We start from the raw sequence: 18142 nt of genomic DNA on the forward strand, positions 1-18142 counted from the left end.
TGGATTTCCCTTTATAACAAATATGTTTTCGGTGACCTTTTTAAAAGCAGTTTCAATCTGTGACAGGGACAATAAACTAACAAAGAAACTCTTAAATAGGCGCATGGATAAAAGAAAAATGGAGGCTTATGGGGTTTTTTAAATTTTAACTCAAATACAGCGTGGAATAGGCCCTTCCAGACCTTCGAGCCACTCTGCCCAGCAACTCCCCCCACCCCCCAATTTAATCCTAGCCTAATCATGGGCCAATTAACCAACCAACGTCTTTGGAAATGTGGGAGGAAGCAGAGCACCAGAGGAAACCCACACAGTCATAGGGAGAGCGTGTTAACTCCTTACAGGCAGCAGCAGGAATTGAACCTGTGTCACCTGTACTATAAATCGTTGTGCTAACCACTACGGTACCGTGCTAAGTAGAAGGGAAGGGTTAGATTGATGGTGGAGTAAGTTAAAAGGTTGGCACAACATCATGAGCCGAAGGACTGTACTCTGATGTACAGTCGGCCCTCCTTGTCCGCCAGGGATTGGTTCTGGGACCCCTCGCGGATACCAAAAAACGCAGATGCTCAAGTCCCTTATTCAACTCGTCTAAATGCAGTGGACCTTAGGACCCAGCAGAATCCTGGACCTTATTTAACCTGTCTCAGTGCAGTGGACATTAAGACCCGGTGGCAGAGCTCTGAATCCGCAGTGTTTCTGTTCACGAAAATAATCACGATCACAATTTAAAATAAAGTGGAAATAATAAAGCGATCGGAAAGAGATGAAATGCCATTGGCCATTGGAAAAGTGTTAGGCTACAGTCGGTCAACGATTGGAACAATTTTAAAGGATAAAGTGAGAAAGGCTCTGCCCCAATGAAAGCTACAATTATTACTAGCAAAGCAGTGGTTTAATTATTGGGTTTTGGGGTTTTGGGTTTTTGATCCAGGTACATCAACCCGGCACGGCTGAAGAGCGCGCTCGGGAGCGGTCTGTCACTGGATTGAAGTCGGGAATTTCCATTCCTGAGCCTGGTGCTGAAACATACGTTTCTTAAGTGTTTTATATGCACAGAAAGGTAAAATATATACTAAGACAAACGTTTGACTAACTGACACTAAATAGTACCAGATGTACCTGTTCTGACTTACTTAGTAAGAAAACTTCCGGATTTTTATCAATCCCGATCCACGATAACCTATGCACATCCTCCCGTATACTTTAACTCATCTCTAGATTACTTATAATACCTAATACAATGTAAATGCTATGTAAAATAGTTGTAATACTGCATTGTTTAGGGAATAATGACAAGAAAAAAAAAGTGTACATATTCGAACAACAAGGGCTGGAAGAGCACTTCCGGGTTTTCTCGATTCGCGGTGGGTTGAATTCGCACATGCGGAACTCGCGGATAAAGAGGGCCGACTGTATTGTTCCATGTTCTAACATCCAGGGTAATTTTTTTTCCAGTGGTAGTGCAAAATCCTGACACTATAAAGTTTCACAGAACATTAAGAGAGATGCTGAGCCAAAGCTGAATACAGAACACTTCAGAGTTTCTTTCTCACACAAGCCAGTAGAGAATGCACAACAGAATCAGGAACTATCAAAGGATGCAAGGAACAAAGGGAGGCAGAAAACTAAAGCATCTATTTAGAGTAACTGGAGGAATGCAAAACTTTTCAGAGCTAGTATAAGCAGAGAGAAGATGGATGAAGTAATCTTACTACAGTTTGCACGATAGAGAAATAATTACTCAAATAATCACTCCACACTTGCCATACTATTGCCCAATTATTATTAATTTATTGCCATTTAATGCCACATTTGTCCCCACATTATCAAGAAATAGTTGAAAAAGTCCAAACCGTTTATACACTGAAGAAAATTACTTTAATTCTCAGGCTTTCACAGCCTGGCATGGAATTTAGCAATATTTGAAAAGTGTATCTCAAATCTTATCTTCACAGTATCGAGGAAGTTCTACAGCTTAAGGCTGTGAGAGTTTTTACCTTTATGACAATCTGTCTCAATTGTTAGAATACTTACTGATCTCGAGGGTGGAACTGAACTTTGAGAACAGGCGAAGGAAAGCGGAACCTTTGGTCACAGTCTCCAGACAGGACGTCCCAAAGGGACACGATGTTATCAGTGGAAGCACTGACTAATTTATGCCCATCTCGGCTCCAACTGCAAGATATAAATTATGAATTTATTAATTAGTAAGCAGATAAGAACTCGATATTTTGTTTGGCATAGGTACATTGTCTTTTATGTATAATCCCAATATTAATCATTGTACCTTTAAAAAATTCAGTCACAATATGGAACATTAAAACACAGGCAAAATAAAAATGTAATCATCTCTAGTAAAGGGAAAAGGTAGAAAAATCTCTGTCCAGTGCATAACCAAAGCAATGAGCCTCCAAAGACTCAATGTAATGAATGCCAAAACTAAAACAATTCCTCAGGTGCTGTTAACAAAATTATTATACTTTTAAACATACATAAGATTAGTTCAACAGATGCTTCTAACAGTAGCCAAACTGTAATAACTGAGCACAAAAGGATAATGCTCTATTAACGATAGGTTCTGTAAAATGCAGATTATGCATCATCCTTGTTCCAATATTTAATTGCATTGATAACAGAAAATATTGCATGAAGGTGAAAGCAATTGGAGAGGTTATAGAAATGCACATTACGAATGAACAAGCAAAAAGAAAAGCACAGTTCTGGTAGCTTACAACAGGAATTCTGCAGATGCTGGAAATTCAAGCAACACACATCAAAGTTGCTGGTGAACGCAGCAGACCAGGCAGCATCTCTAGGAAGAGGTACAGTCGACGTTTCAGGCCACGACCCTTACTGTACCTCTTCCTAGAGATGCTGCCTGGCCTGCTGCGTTCACCAGCAACTTTGATGTGTGTTCTGGTAGCTTATTGTTCACAGAATTATCTCGTCAGGAGGCAACGTGCGAATAGCTGGTTATAATCGAGATAAAGGTAAGTGAAAAGTGGGAACTAATGTTAGAATCAGGAGCAGTCCAAAGGCCCCACTGTGTCATGCAGCAAGATCATTGGTAATCCTATGTGTTAGCTGCTTGATTGCACTACCTCTATACCCTCCAATTCCGAGAGACTCCCAAAAATAAATGTACTGATCTCAGCTGTGAATAGACTCACAAACTGAGCACCCACAGTGGACCAGAGGCAATGAATTCCAAATATTTAAAATGCTCTGCATGCAAACATTTCTCCTTATCACAGGCTTAAATGATCAATCCCTTCCTCTGAAGGAACATCACAGGACTCACAGTCCTCTCAAGCTCAAGGAACCAATGCCTCAGCACTTACCAAAATGTTATATATTTCAAAAAGTTTACTTCTCATCCTTCCAAACTCCAGACCATGGAAGGCAATCCTTTTTCATAGGACAAGCCCTTGAATCCAGGAATCTGGGGCTTTGCAACATGCATATTACTTGTTAAATACATGAGAATCCACCACATAAATAATAAATTACCATAGTGAGCAAACTGGATGTATGTGCGCACTGATGATCTTGGCGATTCCCCTTGTCAGGAAGTCCCAAATGACGATGCGTCCATCATTACAACCAACAGCCAGCAGCGTACCCCACCTGTTAAAGGTGCAGGTGAGGGCCATGCTGATGCAGTCCAGAGTTCCATCTGCCTCCTACATGTTAAAAGTATATACTTAATCACATCAGAGAGAAATATAACTTACATCAAAATAATCTTATATTTACATAGCAGCTACAATTTAATTTTTAAAATGCTGCAAGAGATTTCAAAGGAGAAGGTAACTTCAACCAAGTTACTTGCACATTGTGGGTGAGAAAACCTGATCAAATAAGTATTTTTTAGGCTGGAGATCTAGGGAGGAAATTGAAGAGCTTCTTGCATTGACAAAAGGTCAGGTGAAATGAGAGTTGGGACAGAGGGGGGTGATGCTACCTGTCTTCCATCTCAGTACGCCAATCACCTCAGAATCCTTTCTCACCACTCTCCTTCTCCTTATTATACTGGCCACTTTGCCTCTTCGCTCAGTTCTGATGCAGGATATCAACCTGAAATCTTGACCCTTCTTTCCTTATCACAACTGTTCCTTGCCCTGCTGACCTCTTCTAGCAGATTGTTTGTTACAAGTCATTGAGCACAAAAGTGATAAGTGAACAGCACCTAACAATAGTCCAGGTGTGCAGAGAATTCTGAATGAGTTTATTCTTAAGGAGGATGCAATGGGAAAAATTCAGGAGGTTATTGAAACATTCAAGCTCAATCTTTCAGCAGTAAATGAACTGAGGCAGGAAGGTGACTAAAAACCTTGGAGCGAGGTAAAAGTGGGTGGTTTTGATGATGTAGAGAAATATGCTGTTGGAAGATCAAGCATGATGCCCAAGTTCCAAACATTCAAGTAGAGCCTCAGATGCCAGCCAGGGAAGACAGAATCAGTAGCCTGCTGAAAAAGTTTGTGAGAATCATCCTATGCTATCCTGAGGATGAGAAACAATGCACAATATTTGTTTTTGGGCAGCTCTACTGTACTAGAAAATCAGCCCAGATTCATAAATTCAGAGACAAAATATGGTTTAAATCCTAACTTTTAGTTCTGTGCTTCTTTTGGGCCAAGTCATGGGTGGTTCTACACTTACTACCAACTTCAAGTACAAACCAATGCAATTATTTTTAAATACCTACTGAAAGGAAGGGTTTCATTCTATGACAGGAATCAAAACAATCACAGAGGTGAAACAACAAAATGAAAAGATAACAAGAGTAGGCCATTCAGCCCTCCAGGAGTACTCAAGCATTCAATAAAATCAGGAACTATTAACTCAGTGCAACTTTCAATTTGTTACCTGTTCTTCTAGTTTTCTGATTTTTAAGTTATATTTAAGGACACTAAACAATATTTCAGATTTCCTTATGAAACAGGAGGCAGCCACTTGGGTCATCAAGACGATATACTGTCTCAGAGCAACGTAATTCCTAGTCAATCCCCATTCCCCCACTTATTTCCTTACAACCTATTCTGTTAAGCATGTGCATTGACCATCAACCACCCCACACAGACAAATTCTTCTACTACCCACCTACCTCAGGAACAGTTTACATCAGTAGCTCCTTCATTTAACAACCAGAAAGTCTTTGGTATGTAGCAGGAAAGCAGATCAACCAGAGAGATCCACACAGTCGCAGAAAAAAATGGAAACTCCACACAGCACAGGAAATAAGAATTGAACTCAGGTCTCAGGAGCTGGGAGACATCTGCACTAACTGTAGCACCACAACGCCGTCTTATTCCCATCACTCTTTTCTGTTTACTTGCATCAGTAACAATAATACTAGCTTTTGGACTAAGATCCCATTGACCTTAATCCCGTCGTATATTATCAGGGCTATTCCTTCCTGCTATCCATTTTATCTAAGTCTTCTAAAAGTTAATTATCCTGGTATATTTATTTCCCCAACCTTGATCAATTTACAACCATGTCTCCACAAATAAATCATATTTGGTTGTGCCGAATTACTTCTATATGTATCACTAACTTATTTGTCTTGCAACATTGGAGACAAAGGGCATGGTATTTTGTTGCCATTTCTCCAAATGGAGGTTATAGTCTCACATTCGTGTGCTTTGGCCCTTCTTGACACACTCTGACACCTATTCCATCGCTCCGCATTATCATCTTGTCTTTTCTTTTTTACCTGTGTTGTTTTCTTTATTTCCCCTCACTAGAACCTTTAAATACGATTTTTAGTTTAAAGCTTTATCTTTAGAACCATTTACTTGATTGATGAGTACCCTGACTCCAGCCCATCTCAAGGGGCCAGCTCCCTTTCCCCAGTAGTGGGACTGCTGAATGGTGACTATGAATAGAAACCCATTTCTTCCACACCAATATAGTAAACAATCTACTCAAATAAAATCACAAATTACAGGAAGAGTTTATATTTCTAAAACAAAAGACAGCCAAGAACAAAAGACAGCGTATTAAAAAGGCTTACCTCTGGATAGTTCTGTCCAAAGGACTCTGTTTAAAAAGAGAAAGTGAAAACAGATTATTTAAAACACCAAGACACATCTCTGACAATTATTCAAGCAGGTTTTACCTTTATTCTGTGTACATGATAGATCTTAGATTTTGTCATGATTTCAAGCTTTAAAGATACTTTTCTGTCCCAACATCTTAATCTTTAGGTTTCTTATGGTGAGGAAGGCAAATGCAATGTGAGCATTGATTTCAAGAGGTCCAGAATACAAGAGCAGGGATGTGATGCTGAGGCTTTATGAAGCACTGGTGAGGCCTCACAATGAGTACTGTGAATGGTTTGGGCTCCTCATCTTAGAAGAGATGTGCTGGCATTGGAGAGGGTCCAGAGGAGGTTCACATGGATGATTCCAGGAATGAAAGGGTTATCATATGAGGAACCTTTGATGCCTCTGGATCTGTACTCGCTGGAATTTAGAAAGTTAAGGGGGAGGGGGGGAACTCATTGAAATCTTTCGAATGTTGAAGGACCAAGACAGAGCAGATGTGGAAAGGATGTTTTCCAGTTTTCCATAGTGGGAGAGTGTAGGACAAGAGGGCACAGCTTCAGGAGAGAGGGGCATCCATTCAAAACAGAGATGCAGAGAAATCTCTTTAGCCAGAGCGTGGTGAATTTGTGGAATGTGTTGCCACGTTCAGCTGTGGAGGCCAGGTCATTGGGTGTATTCAAGGCAGAGACTGATAGGTTCTTGACTGGACATGGCAACAAAGGTTACTGGGAGAAGACCGGGAAATGGAGTTAAGGAGGAGACAAGAAAAGGATCAGCCATGATTGAATGGCGGAGCAGACTCGAGTGGGCCAAATGGCCTAATTCTGCTCCTATGTCTTATTGACTTATAAAATAAAATGGGGGCATTCGGCACACAATGGCAGCACTGCCTCTTTGAAAGACAAGCACTCATAACTTTTCTGTCCTTCTGACATGGCCCCATACATGTTGTCCAATTCCTTTCTGAACTTTCCAAAATCGAATACGGGATATTTCCAGGCAGTGCAGGTTGCTAGTCACGGAGGTTGCAAGAATACCTTCTCCATGGAGGAAGGAAAAAACATTTTCCTGGATTTCCTGTGACTGTGAAGTCATGATGTGGAAAATCTGAGCTCAAAGTTTCATCCTCTAATCCCATGTACACCATTCCTCATCCTATTTTATTTGATCCATAGAGGAGTTGGAATTTTAGAGACTGATGGCCTCTAGTTGTATGATTTTATTTGTTAAGAATTCTTCAATAATTTAACAATTAAATAAAACAAAATGTTTATGAATAACCAAATCAGCAGACATACTGGAACTCTTCATCAGTGGAGGAACTCAAACGCCAAATTTTCCTTCACTTGCTACGATAAGGAATATATAAATGCATGTGACCACCTCTTATAGATAACTTTTGAGTTGAATTTTACTGGCTGAATTTTCTATGTTGCAGCTAAGTAGCACTTAAAAACAAAATACTGTAAACTCAACTCAAACCAGAATCAAGTAAGCCCATAACATTCAACACTTATGAAGCTACTATCCACAGCTAGTTCTCCATCCACAGTCAGCAAGTAGATTTGTTTAGTTCAAACTTTAAAGTAAAATCATCAGAGTCCATACATGTCACCACATACAACCCTGAGATTCATTTTCCTGCGGGCATACTCAGCAAATCTATAGAATAGTAACTGTAAACAGGATCAATGAAAAATCAAGTAGAGCATAGAAGACAATAAACTGTGCAAATGGAAATATAAATCAGGAGCAATAAATAACGATAACATAAGATAAAGAGTCTTTAAAGTGAGATCATTGGTCAGGGGAATATCTCAATAGATGAGTGTAATTATCCTCTTTTGTTCAAGAGCCTGATGGTTGAGTGGTAGTAACTATTCTTGAACCTGGTAGTCTGAGTTCTAAGGCACTTGTACTTTCAATCTGATGGCAGCAGCATGAAAAGAGCATGGCCTGAGTGGTGAGGATCTTTGATAATGGATGCTACTTTTCTAAGGCAAGATTTCATGTAGATGGGCTCAATGGTTGGGAAGGCTTTGCCTGTGATGTACTGGGTCGAATCCTCTACCTTTTGTAGGAATTTCCGTTCAGTGGCATTGGTGTTCCCATACCAGGCCATAATGCAACCAGTCAATACACTTTCCACTGCACATCTATAGAAGTTTTGGTATCATGGCGAATCTCTGCAGCTTCCAAGGAGTCATGCTTTCTTTGCATTTATATGATGGGTCCAGGGCAGCTTTAGTCACAGTGGCAGAATTCCCATTTATTCAAAGATTGGTCTGAAATTTTGAACATGGAACTGAAAAGTTGGCAAAGAACTCCCCAGCACACAAGACTGCTTTTTGAACCTTTTCACTTTTCTTTTTGGAAATGTGTATCCTGGCAGACTTTTCCTAGCATAGGATGCAATGGCTGGCTCAGTGTCACACTCAGCAGTGCTATGATACCGTCGATCAGCACAAGAATCATAACAGTACTGAAGGTCAAATGTCACGTCTAGTCAGTACCCATTCTTCACAGAACAAAGATTTCAGTTCCATTGCCCTGCTCTTTCTCAACTATCCAGCAGTTTTTTTTTTAAACTTTCAAAGTTCTATCTAATTCTCTTTTCAGAGTCACAGCCAAGAATGAACCCATCTCACATTCAGGCAGATCACCAAAGACGCAAACACGAGGAAATCTGCAGATGCTGGAAATTCAAGCAACACACAAAGGCTGGTGGAACGCAGCAGGCCAGACAGCATCCATAGGAAGAAGCACAGTCAATGTTCCTATCACCAAAGACGCCTAGTTTCTGCATAAGGATTCTTCATGTCATCTGTGGATTTTTACCTATCATTTTACACCTACACCATTCTTCCATCTTGTTCTAATAGGAAATGTTTCTCCATTTAACCTAAATCACCAAGATTTGATACACTTCTATCAAATTTTACATCAATTATGCACAGTGTGTTGAATTAAACTAATCCCACACACTTGCACACCGCATGCAGCCTGTATCCCTCTATTCTAGGGGTTCACAACCTATATTATACCACGGACTAAGCAAGGAGTCCATGGACCCCAGGTTGGGAACTGCTGCTCTATTCCCTGCCTGTTCATGTGTCTAAATACTCTTAAATATTGCTATCATACCTAACATTGTGTTCAAGCACCTACCACTCTCTGCACAAAAAAGACTTGCCTTAAATATTCTTTAAACTTTCCCCAGCCACCTGAATCCTATACTCTCTACTAGTTGACAGTTCCACCCTGGGAAAAATGACTCTGGCAATCTACCATAATTCTGTCTCTCATAATTCTAAATAAATGTTTCACAATTGAGCAACCACCTGCCATTTCTAGACCGTCCTGACTTTATTTGGATGCCCGGCAAGCATGGGATCAGGTTCTCAGCTGCAACTTTCAAACTGCCAACCAATCCCATATATCTAGTCCACAGATGTGGCTGAAACCCTTCATCCAAAAGTGACTACCACCCCCCACCCCCAATCCTGAATCAATCTTCCCCTCATCAAACGAGCTAGGAGTTGAAGCACAGAGACATAGAGTGCCTATGAAAATTATTCACCTGCCCTGGAAGTTTTCATGTTTTATTGTTTTAAAACTTTGAATCACAGTGGATTTAATTTGGCTCTTTCGACACCGATCAAAAGAAATAGACTCTTCCATGTCAAAGTGAAAACAGATCTCTACAAAGTGATCTAAATTAACTACAAATATTAAACACAAAATAATTGATGGCGTAAGTATTCATCTTCCTTTAATATGACACACCAAATCATCACCTGTGCAGCCAAATGGTTTTAGAAGTTACATAACTAGTTAAATGGAGATCTGCTTTTGAAGATCTGTGTGCAGTCAAGGTATATCAATAGATTGTAGCAAGAAAAAAAACACCTGTATCTGGAAGGTCCAACTGCTGGTGAGTCAGTATCCAAGCAAACACTACATCACGAAAACAAAAATGGGTGAGTCCAGGACAAGAGGCCACAGTTTTAGAATTAGAGGGTACCAATTTAAAACAGAGAAGAGGAGAAATTTTTTTAGCCAGAGGGTCATGGATTTATGGAATTCGTCGCCACATACAGCTGTGGAGGCCCGATCATTGAGGGTGTTTAAGGAAGAGATTGATAGGCATCTAATTAGTCAGGATATCAAGGGATATGGGGAAAAAGCCGGAAATTGGAACTAGATGGGAGAATAGTTTAGCTCATGGTGGAGTGGCGGAGCAGACTCGAAGGGGCAAATGGCCTACTTCTGCTCCTTTGTCTTGTGATCTTGTGAAAAGAACACTCTAAGCAACTCCGCGAAAAGGTTATTGAAAAGCACAAGTCAGAAGATGGATACAAGAAAACTTCCAAGTCACTGAATATCCCTTGGAGTACAGTTGAGTCAATCATCAGGAAATGGAAGAATATGGCACTGCTGTAAATCCACCTAGAGCAAGCTGTTCTCAAAAACTGAGTGACCACATAAGAAGGGAACTCGTGAGAGAGGCCACTGAGACCTATGATAACTCTGGAGGAGTTACAAGCTTCAGAGACTATGCATACAACAACTATTGCCGGATGCTTCACCAGTCACAGCTTTATGGGACAGTGGCAAGGAGAAAGACACTGTTGGAAAAAAAATTCACATTAAGTCTTGGCTAGAGTTTGCCAGAAGGCAGCTGGAAGAAGGCTCTATGATTTGATGAAATCAAAATTAAGCTTTTCGGCCATCAGAATAAACGCTATGTTTGGTGTAAGCCAAACACCTCACATCATCAAAAACACACCATCCCTACTGTGAAGCCTGGTGGTGGCTGCATCATGCTATGGGGATGCTTCACTGCAGCAGGCTCTGGAAGGCTTGTGAAGGTAGAGGGTAAAATGAATGTAGCAAAATACAGGGAAATCCTGGAGGAAAACCTGATGCAGTCTGCAACAGAATTGCAACTTGGGAGAAGACTTGTTTTCCAGCAAGACAATGACCCCAAGCATAAAGCCAACGCGACACAGGAATGGCTTAAAAACAACAAAGTTAATGTCCTGGAGTGGACAAAACAGAGTCCAGACCTCAATCCAATTGAAAATTTGTGGCTGGACTTGAAAAGGACTGTTCACTCACGATCCCCATGCAATCTGACAAAGCTTGAGCAGTTTTGTGAAGAAGAATAGGGAAAAACTGCAGCATCCAGATGTGCAAAGCTGATAGGGACCTACCCACATGGACTCAAGGCTGCAATTGCTTCCAAAGGTGCATCTACTAAATACTGACTTGAAGGGGATGAATACTTGTGCCATCAATTATTTTGCATTTTATATTTGTAATTAATTTAGATCATTTTGAAGAGATCTGTTTTTATTTTGACACAAGAGAGTCTTTTTCTGTCAATCAGTGTCAAAAAAACCACATTATATCCACTACGATTCAATGTTGCGAAACAAAAAAATATGAAAACTTCCAAGAGGGGTGAATACCTTTTATAGGCACTGTAAGAATCTGAAGCAACAAATAATCCACTGGAAGAATGCAGTGAATCAAGCTGCATCAGTGGGCGAAAAGGAACTAGCGATGCTTTGGATCAAAATCCTGCACCAGGACTCTTGCAGGGTTTCAAACTAAAATGTCAACAATTGCTTTCTTCCCACAGATGCTGCTTGACTCACTGAATTCCTCAGCAGAGAGTTGGTTGCACCACCACCAACTTGGCAGCTCATTCCCACTTCCCCTCCTTGGCTACTTCTCCCCTACTCCACCCCCTCTGACATGGCTGTTACACCCCATCCCCACAACCCCATACACATCCTTCCCAGTCTCCCCCCTCAGCTTGGCAGCACCTCCCATCACACTTTTGTGCACACACAAATCCCCCCAGCGTTATTAGTTTTCTCCCCTCCCCACTTCTCTGGTAGGCTCAGCCCCCTTCCCCACCCCCACCTGGCAGCATTCCATACTCCCCTGCTTGGTAGCTGGCCCCCTCACTCCCTCCACACCTTGAGAGTTCCCTTCCCCTTGCCTTTCCCCTTCTAGCCTAGCTTGGCAGATCCCCTACAGCACCTTGCCCCCTCCTTACCTGCCTCTGTTTGACAGCTTCTCCGCTCCCGTCACATTCCTCCTCAACTGCTTGGCTGCTTCTCGCCTTGCTGTACCCTTTCCCTACCCATCCACCCAAGGAACCCAGCTTCATTGTTCCTTTCCCCTCCCCAACTCGCATTTAATCCAGCTTGCTGCATAATAGACTGACTGCTTACCCAACACAACTCAAACCTACAAATTTATTTTGGCTGTCACTAAGTCATCCCATCTGGATGCTCGCCACCACAAATTCAGCCAGTCAGACAGCATCAAAAGAAAGAAAGAAAACCCAGAATTCAGGTCAATAAGCCCATCCCCTTCACTCAACCCCCATCGATTTCCAATTCCTCTCCCCCTTCCTCCTCCCAAATACCCCAATTCCTTCTGATCCCTCTCCTCTCCTTCATACTCTCCCGCCCCGATATTCGTCCACTCCCACTCCAGCCCCCATCCCCTCCACTAAATCCCAGTCCCTCACTTCCACTCATACCCAAATTCATTTCCTCATCCCACTCCTTCGTACCCCCTCGCTCACCTAGAAGCTCCAAATTCATCCTGACCGCCTCCCGCTCTCCGACCGCCGCCGCTTCAGCACTGGGTCACGCTCCGATAATACGCCGCCGCACCGGATTCTGCCGGCACACCGAGGGCGACCACTGCCTTCAGTCCATTCTCCGTGAAGCCGCCGCTTTCGGCTCTTTTCTTCCTCAACCCTCCGTGGCTCGACGCAAAGAGCGGCGCCAGAACTCGCTAGGCCTCGGCGGCAAGTCCAACCCTGACAAGCGGTCCCCTGCGCGGAGAACACCATCTACCGCATAAGGTTCCGGTTTCTGTTCCTAAACGAAGCCGTCAACCATAGGATACTCAGCCTCCGAATCTTTTTTTTAACCTTTCAATTAAATCATCACTTATATATCATTAAATCATTTTTCTTTGTCTTCTTCCAAATTCTATAATAGTTTTAGTTATAAAAGATCCATGAATCTATTCTTTCATACCTACGCGATAGAAACTTTGACAGCAGCTTTATCTGAAGATTGACATTTATGGTCTGGTGTCAAAGGAGGTAAATCTGTTTAATACCAGTTTTCATGGTATAGAATTGTTATAGTGCAGAAGGAGTCATCCCACGGAGTCAGTCCTTCTCCATCTAGGTGTTTACAGTACCTGACTTCTCAAAAAACAAAGTTAACTGCGAACCTCTTTCACCCATCTCTCTGTTTCCTCTTTAAAGCCAGTGCAATTATGTTTTTCATTCTGTTCTTACAGCAGATTTTTAACATTGACACTAATCTACCAGACATTACAATCAGAATCAGGTTTAATATCACCGCCATATGTCGTGAAATAATGCAATACATAATAATAGACAATTATAACAATTATAAAAAGTTATTTTTTTCTACTCGTGTTGGAATTCAACGCTAGTGGAAATCTTTGCGTACAGAGATTTTTACTCCCTCACGTTGTGAGATGGATGTAAGATTTAATTAAATTCTATAAATTCAATTCTCCAGAACAACTGGAATCTTAGGGCGCTGAAGATAAAGTGTCAAGATAGTATTACAAACAACTTCCAGACAAGAAGATTGTGCAGTTTTCACCACTTTCTTTGAACATGTTTATTGAATAGGTAAAGAAATAGATGGTGGTGTCCCGGGGAAAAGAAAGCTTGTTTGACCGTCAGAATTACACCAGTTGAATAATGTAGAATCTATTATTTTCCTGTTGATTCGAAGAGTTTAAGGGAATGGGAAAGCATGGGGCCAGAGGAGTTCGAGATAATACATCTTCCATCAGTTTATCCAATGAGAGCAGGAATCCTTATCTCTCATATTGTATATCATTTATTTCTAATATTACATAACAACCAAAACAATTACCTTAGTAGGCAGATCAAAACCAATCTGCACTGCACTTATTTCAAATTTCAGATTCATTAATTTATTTGCCACACATTCCAACATAAGCATGCCCACAATGTTCAGCAGGACAATGGCATCAAGGCAAACCCCATTCCTCCCTCTCATCCGCCCACCCACTCATTCACACAGACAGTCCCCCAACCTCCACTGGACTTGCAGACTCACAAAAATCGGCCTTCGTCTTCCCCCGTGGATTCGGACACCCCTGGGCTTCAGCCATTGGACCTTGACTTTTGGACCTCTGATCTACCTTTGGGCTTCGATCTTTGGTATCGACCCCAGAACTTGCTGCAGAAAATATAACAGGGTCTTCTAAGCTCTTGAGTACTTCAGAGTCTACATGTTAAAAGATTAAGTTTGGTTCTTTATCAAAATCCACTCCTTATGTTCATCCTTTCCACCTGCTTGTAACCTTTCTGAACAATAGTGTTTAGACTTATCCCCATTACATCCACCCCCAGAAACATGGCCTTCCTGCATTGGTTGGCCAAGGTATGAGGCATCAGCAAGAGTGAGGTGGGTTCCCATTCTTACATTTTACCTCCCAATAAAACCTTAGCAAAAACCCCATAAAAATGGCAAGTGGAAGGAACAGTCTCCATCATTACATTTCATTTCTCTCACAATGGGGTGCTTGTGATAGCCTTATTAGGATGGGTAAAACTTAACAAGCAGAAAAATTTAAACATCTAAAATATTTTAAGAATGTCTTTATTAGATTATTAGATTTTTTATTAGATAAATAATATTGTGGTAATATTTTGTTCCCTGTTGAATCTCTGTGTTGTTTCCCTTGAGGATACACAGCCCCATTTTACCTCAGCTATCCTCAAAGTTGACAGGTCACGGTTATTGTACCAAGTAGGGCTTGAAATCGTAACCTTTTATTTTTGGGTCTCAGCCCAAAACGTCTCCTGTTTATTCCCCTCCGTAGATGCTGCCTGACCTGCTGAGCTCCTCCAACATTTTGTTTATTTATTTATTGAGGTACTACTACTACTACGTCAACTCAGGCCTAGGTAGCCGGCGTCGGGCAAAATTTATTGAAGTACAGTGTGGAATCTTCAAGCCATGTCACCCAGCAACACCAACCCCCAGACTTAACCCTAGCCTAATCATGGAAAAATTTATTTTACAAAACCCATGCTGTCACAGGGAGAACATACAAACACCTCGCAGGCAATGGTGGGATTTGAACCCTGAACTATAAAGCATTGTACTAACCACCATGCTACTATGCTGCCCCATTTTGTGAGTGTTGCTCAATATTTCCAGCATCTGCAGAACCTTTTGTGTTTACTTTAATGCTTATCAACATAATACGGAGTCAGGATAATAGAATTCCCAAACACTGATCACAAATTTACTGTATAAACGAAGCCATTCTGGCACTTAAGCAGTAATTCTGGATACTGGTACCACTAAAGGGATTTGTCATTCAGGGTCTAGATCTCAAGTAACCACTGGTGTGTGAAGCACGCACTACAATGCTGTACTATCCCAGAGGAAGATTCACCGTTGCAGGAAATTGTACACCATTTGGGGCACTCAGTTATAATTTGCACAAGTATTACCTAGAACTTAGAGCAGAAATTGTATTTGGTCCCAGCATTATTTGATTTATAAGAAGAAAATGCTGGAGACTAGATAGAAATAGTTAAGATTTCATTATGTTTTTTTTTAAATTTAACACTATTAGTCTCTGTTAATGCTCCGCACAAGTTTCTTTTCATTGGATGTAATCACCATACTCTCCAGTGCAAAAAAAAATAAACTGCTGAAGGAACCCAGAGGGTCAAGTGGCATTTTTAAAGATTAGCTTGACTTGCCGCATCAAAACATGATGAAATGCATTGTTAGCGTCATCATTTGCAATGTGTTGCCGCCGTCCACAAGTGTTGGCATGTTTCCAGCGCCAATGTAGCGTGCCTACAACTCGTTAAACCTAACCTGTATGTCTTTTTGGAATGCGGGAGGAAACCAGAGCACCCAGAGGAAACCCACGCATGCACAATGAGAGCGTACAGTCTCCTTATGGACTGCAGCAGGAATCGAACCCCAATCTTACAGCTGGCACTGTAAAGAATTACACTAACGGCTGAGTTACCACGCTGCCACATTTGTGGGGGCAAATAGCGTTTCTGAGACCTCAGCTATTCCGTCGTCATCGTCGTGGCTATCCCTCGAGGTCGAGGATGATGGTCTTCGTTCTGAAGAAGTGGCCCACAGAGCAAAGACACCTGTGCGTGTATTTGTTTAACGTGTACTTGATGTTGCACTCCAAGAAGCACACGATACTTCACAAATCAACCAACTGATTCCAATGGCATGGAAACCACGATGATTGGATTTGTTGCAGCCTTCATCTGCCTTCACAGCCGTTGAGTTCGAAGTAACTTCGTCCGCCTGTTCCATTGTTGAGGTCTTGGTTGGATTGTTCTCTGTCCGGGACCTCACCCTCGACCTTACTGCCATGGGTGACCCTATCAGAAGCATAGCTGCAGACGGCATCGCTCTCAGGATCACAGGACCACACGTGCTTCTCCACCACTCAGCTATTCCATTGCTTCCACAGATGCTGGCTGACCTTCGATGTTCCTCAAGCAGTTCATTACAGCATCTGCAGTCTCTTCTGACTCTATCCTTCCGGGGAAATGTGGCTGGCAATAAAGGGAAGCACATGGTAGTGCGATAAACTACCATATCAGAAGGAGCAAACTGCATGCTGCTTCATACAAAGGATTACTAATTCCTGGACACTAGTGGAGCTGATGGATATTGGACAGGGTGGGAGAGTGGAGTGGAGGTGGAATATCAGCTCAGTGTTATTGTTTGAGGTGGGATGAGAGTTTGGAGCATGAGGTTAGTATAGCACAGTACAGGCTCTTCATCCACAATGTTGTGCCGCCTTCTCAACCCCTATCTAAGACCAACCTAACCCCCATCTGTCACATAGCCCTCCATTTTTCTTTCAACCACATGCCTACCTAAGAGTCACTTAAATGTTCCTAAGTCTCTACCACCAGCCTGGCATGATGTTCCACTGACCCACCTGTCTCTGTGTGAAAAACTCCCTCTATACGTTACTCCAATTTTTCTTAAACGTATGCCCCCTCGTATTATCCATTTCCACCCTGGGAGAAAGTCTTTGGCTTCTTATCATCTTGTACATCTCTATCAAGTCACCTCTCATCCTCCTTTGCTCTAAAGAGAAAAGCCCTAGATTGCTCAAACTATCCTCATAAGACAAGCTTTGCAATCCAGGCTGTATTCTGGTGAATCTCCTCTGCACCCTCTCTAGAGTTTCCACATCCTTCCTATAATGAGGACACCAGAATTGAACACAATACTCCAAGTGTGGTCTAACCAGAGTTTTATAGAGCCGCAACATTACCTCGTGGCTCTTAAATTCAATCCCCCAGATTCTTGTCAGATGGTGATGAGATGATGTACAGGACCAAAATAGAGATAGATCAGCTGGTTTAGCGGTGTCACAGCAACAATCTTGCATGCAACATCAGTAAGACCGAAGAATGGATTGTGGACTTCAAGACGAGGGAGCACACAGAAGTCCTTATCGAGGGATCATTAGTGGAGAGAGTAAACAATTTCAAGTTCCTGGGTGTCACCATCTCTGAGGATCTATCCTGGGCCCAACATATCGATGCAGTTACAGAGAAGGCACAACAGCCGCTATATTTCATTAGGACATTGAGGTGATTTGGTATGTCACCAAGGACACTCAGAAATTTCTACCGATATACTGTGGAGAGTATTCTAACTGGCTGCATCACCGTCTGGTATGGGGGGGGGGCGGGTGTGGAAGCGGTCCCTGCATGGGATTGAAATAAGCTGCAGAAAGTTGTGAACTCTGCTCCATCATGGGCCCCAGTGTCCAGAACATCTACAAGGAGTGTTGCCTCAGAAAGGCAGTGATATTGTTAAGGACCCCATCACCCAGGATGTGCCCTCTTCTCATTGCCACCATCAGGAGGAGGTACAGGAGCCTGAAGGCACACTCTCAGTGATTCAGGGACAGCTTCTTCCCCTCTGCCATCAGATTTCTGAATGGATATTGAACCCATGAACACC

At 42.1% G+C, this 18142-nt stretch overlaps 1 protein-coding gene across 2 annotated transcripts in view; it reads right to left on the reverse strand.

The window, feature by feature from the left end:
• rbbp5 (retinoblastoma binding protein 5) overlaps window positions 1-12909 on the reverse strand; it is a 35687-nt gene extending 22778 nt beyond the window's left edge. For both annotated transcript variants that reach the window (XM_063065367.1, XM_063065366.1), the window contains exons 1-4: window positions 12661-12909; window positions 6020-6045; window positions 3511-3683; window positions 2035-2175 (exon numbers count right to left, since the gene is read on the reverse strand). In XM_063065367.1, coding sequence (XP_062921437.1) covers window positions 2035-2175; window positions 3511-3683; window positions 6020-6045; window positions 12661-12679 — 359 coding nt within the window. In that variant the 5' untranslated portion in view covers window positions 12680-12909. The remainder of the gene's footprint in view (window positions 1-2034; window positions 2176-3510; window positions 3684-6019; window positions 6046-12660) is intronic.
• Between the last annotated feature and the right edge of the window lie 5233 nt (window positions 12910-18142).

The sequence above is a fragment of the Mobula hypostoma genome, chromosome 13 (assembly GCF_963921235.1).
Source record: "Mobula hypostoma chromosome 13, sMobHyp1.1, whole genome shotgun sequence".
In the NCBI taxonomy this organism is placed as follows: domain Eukaryota; kingdom Metazoa; phylum Chordata; class Chondrichthyes; order Myliobatiformes; family Myliobatidae; genus Mobula; species Mobula hypostoma.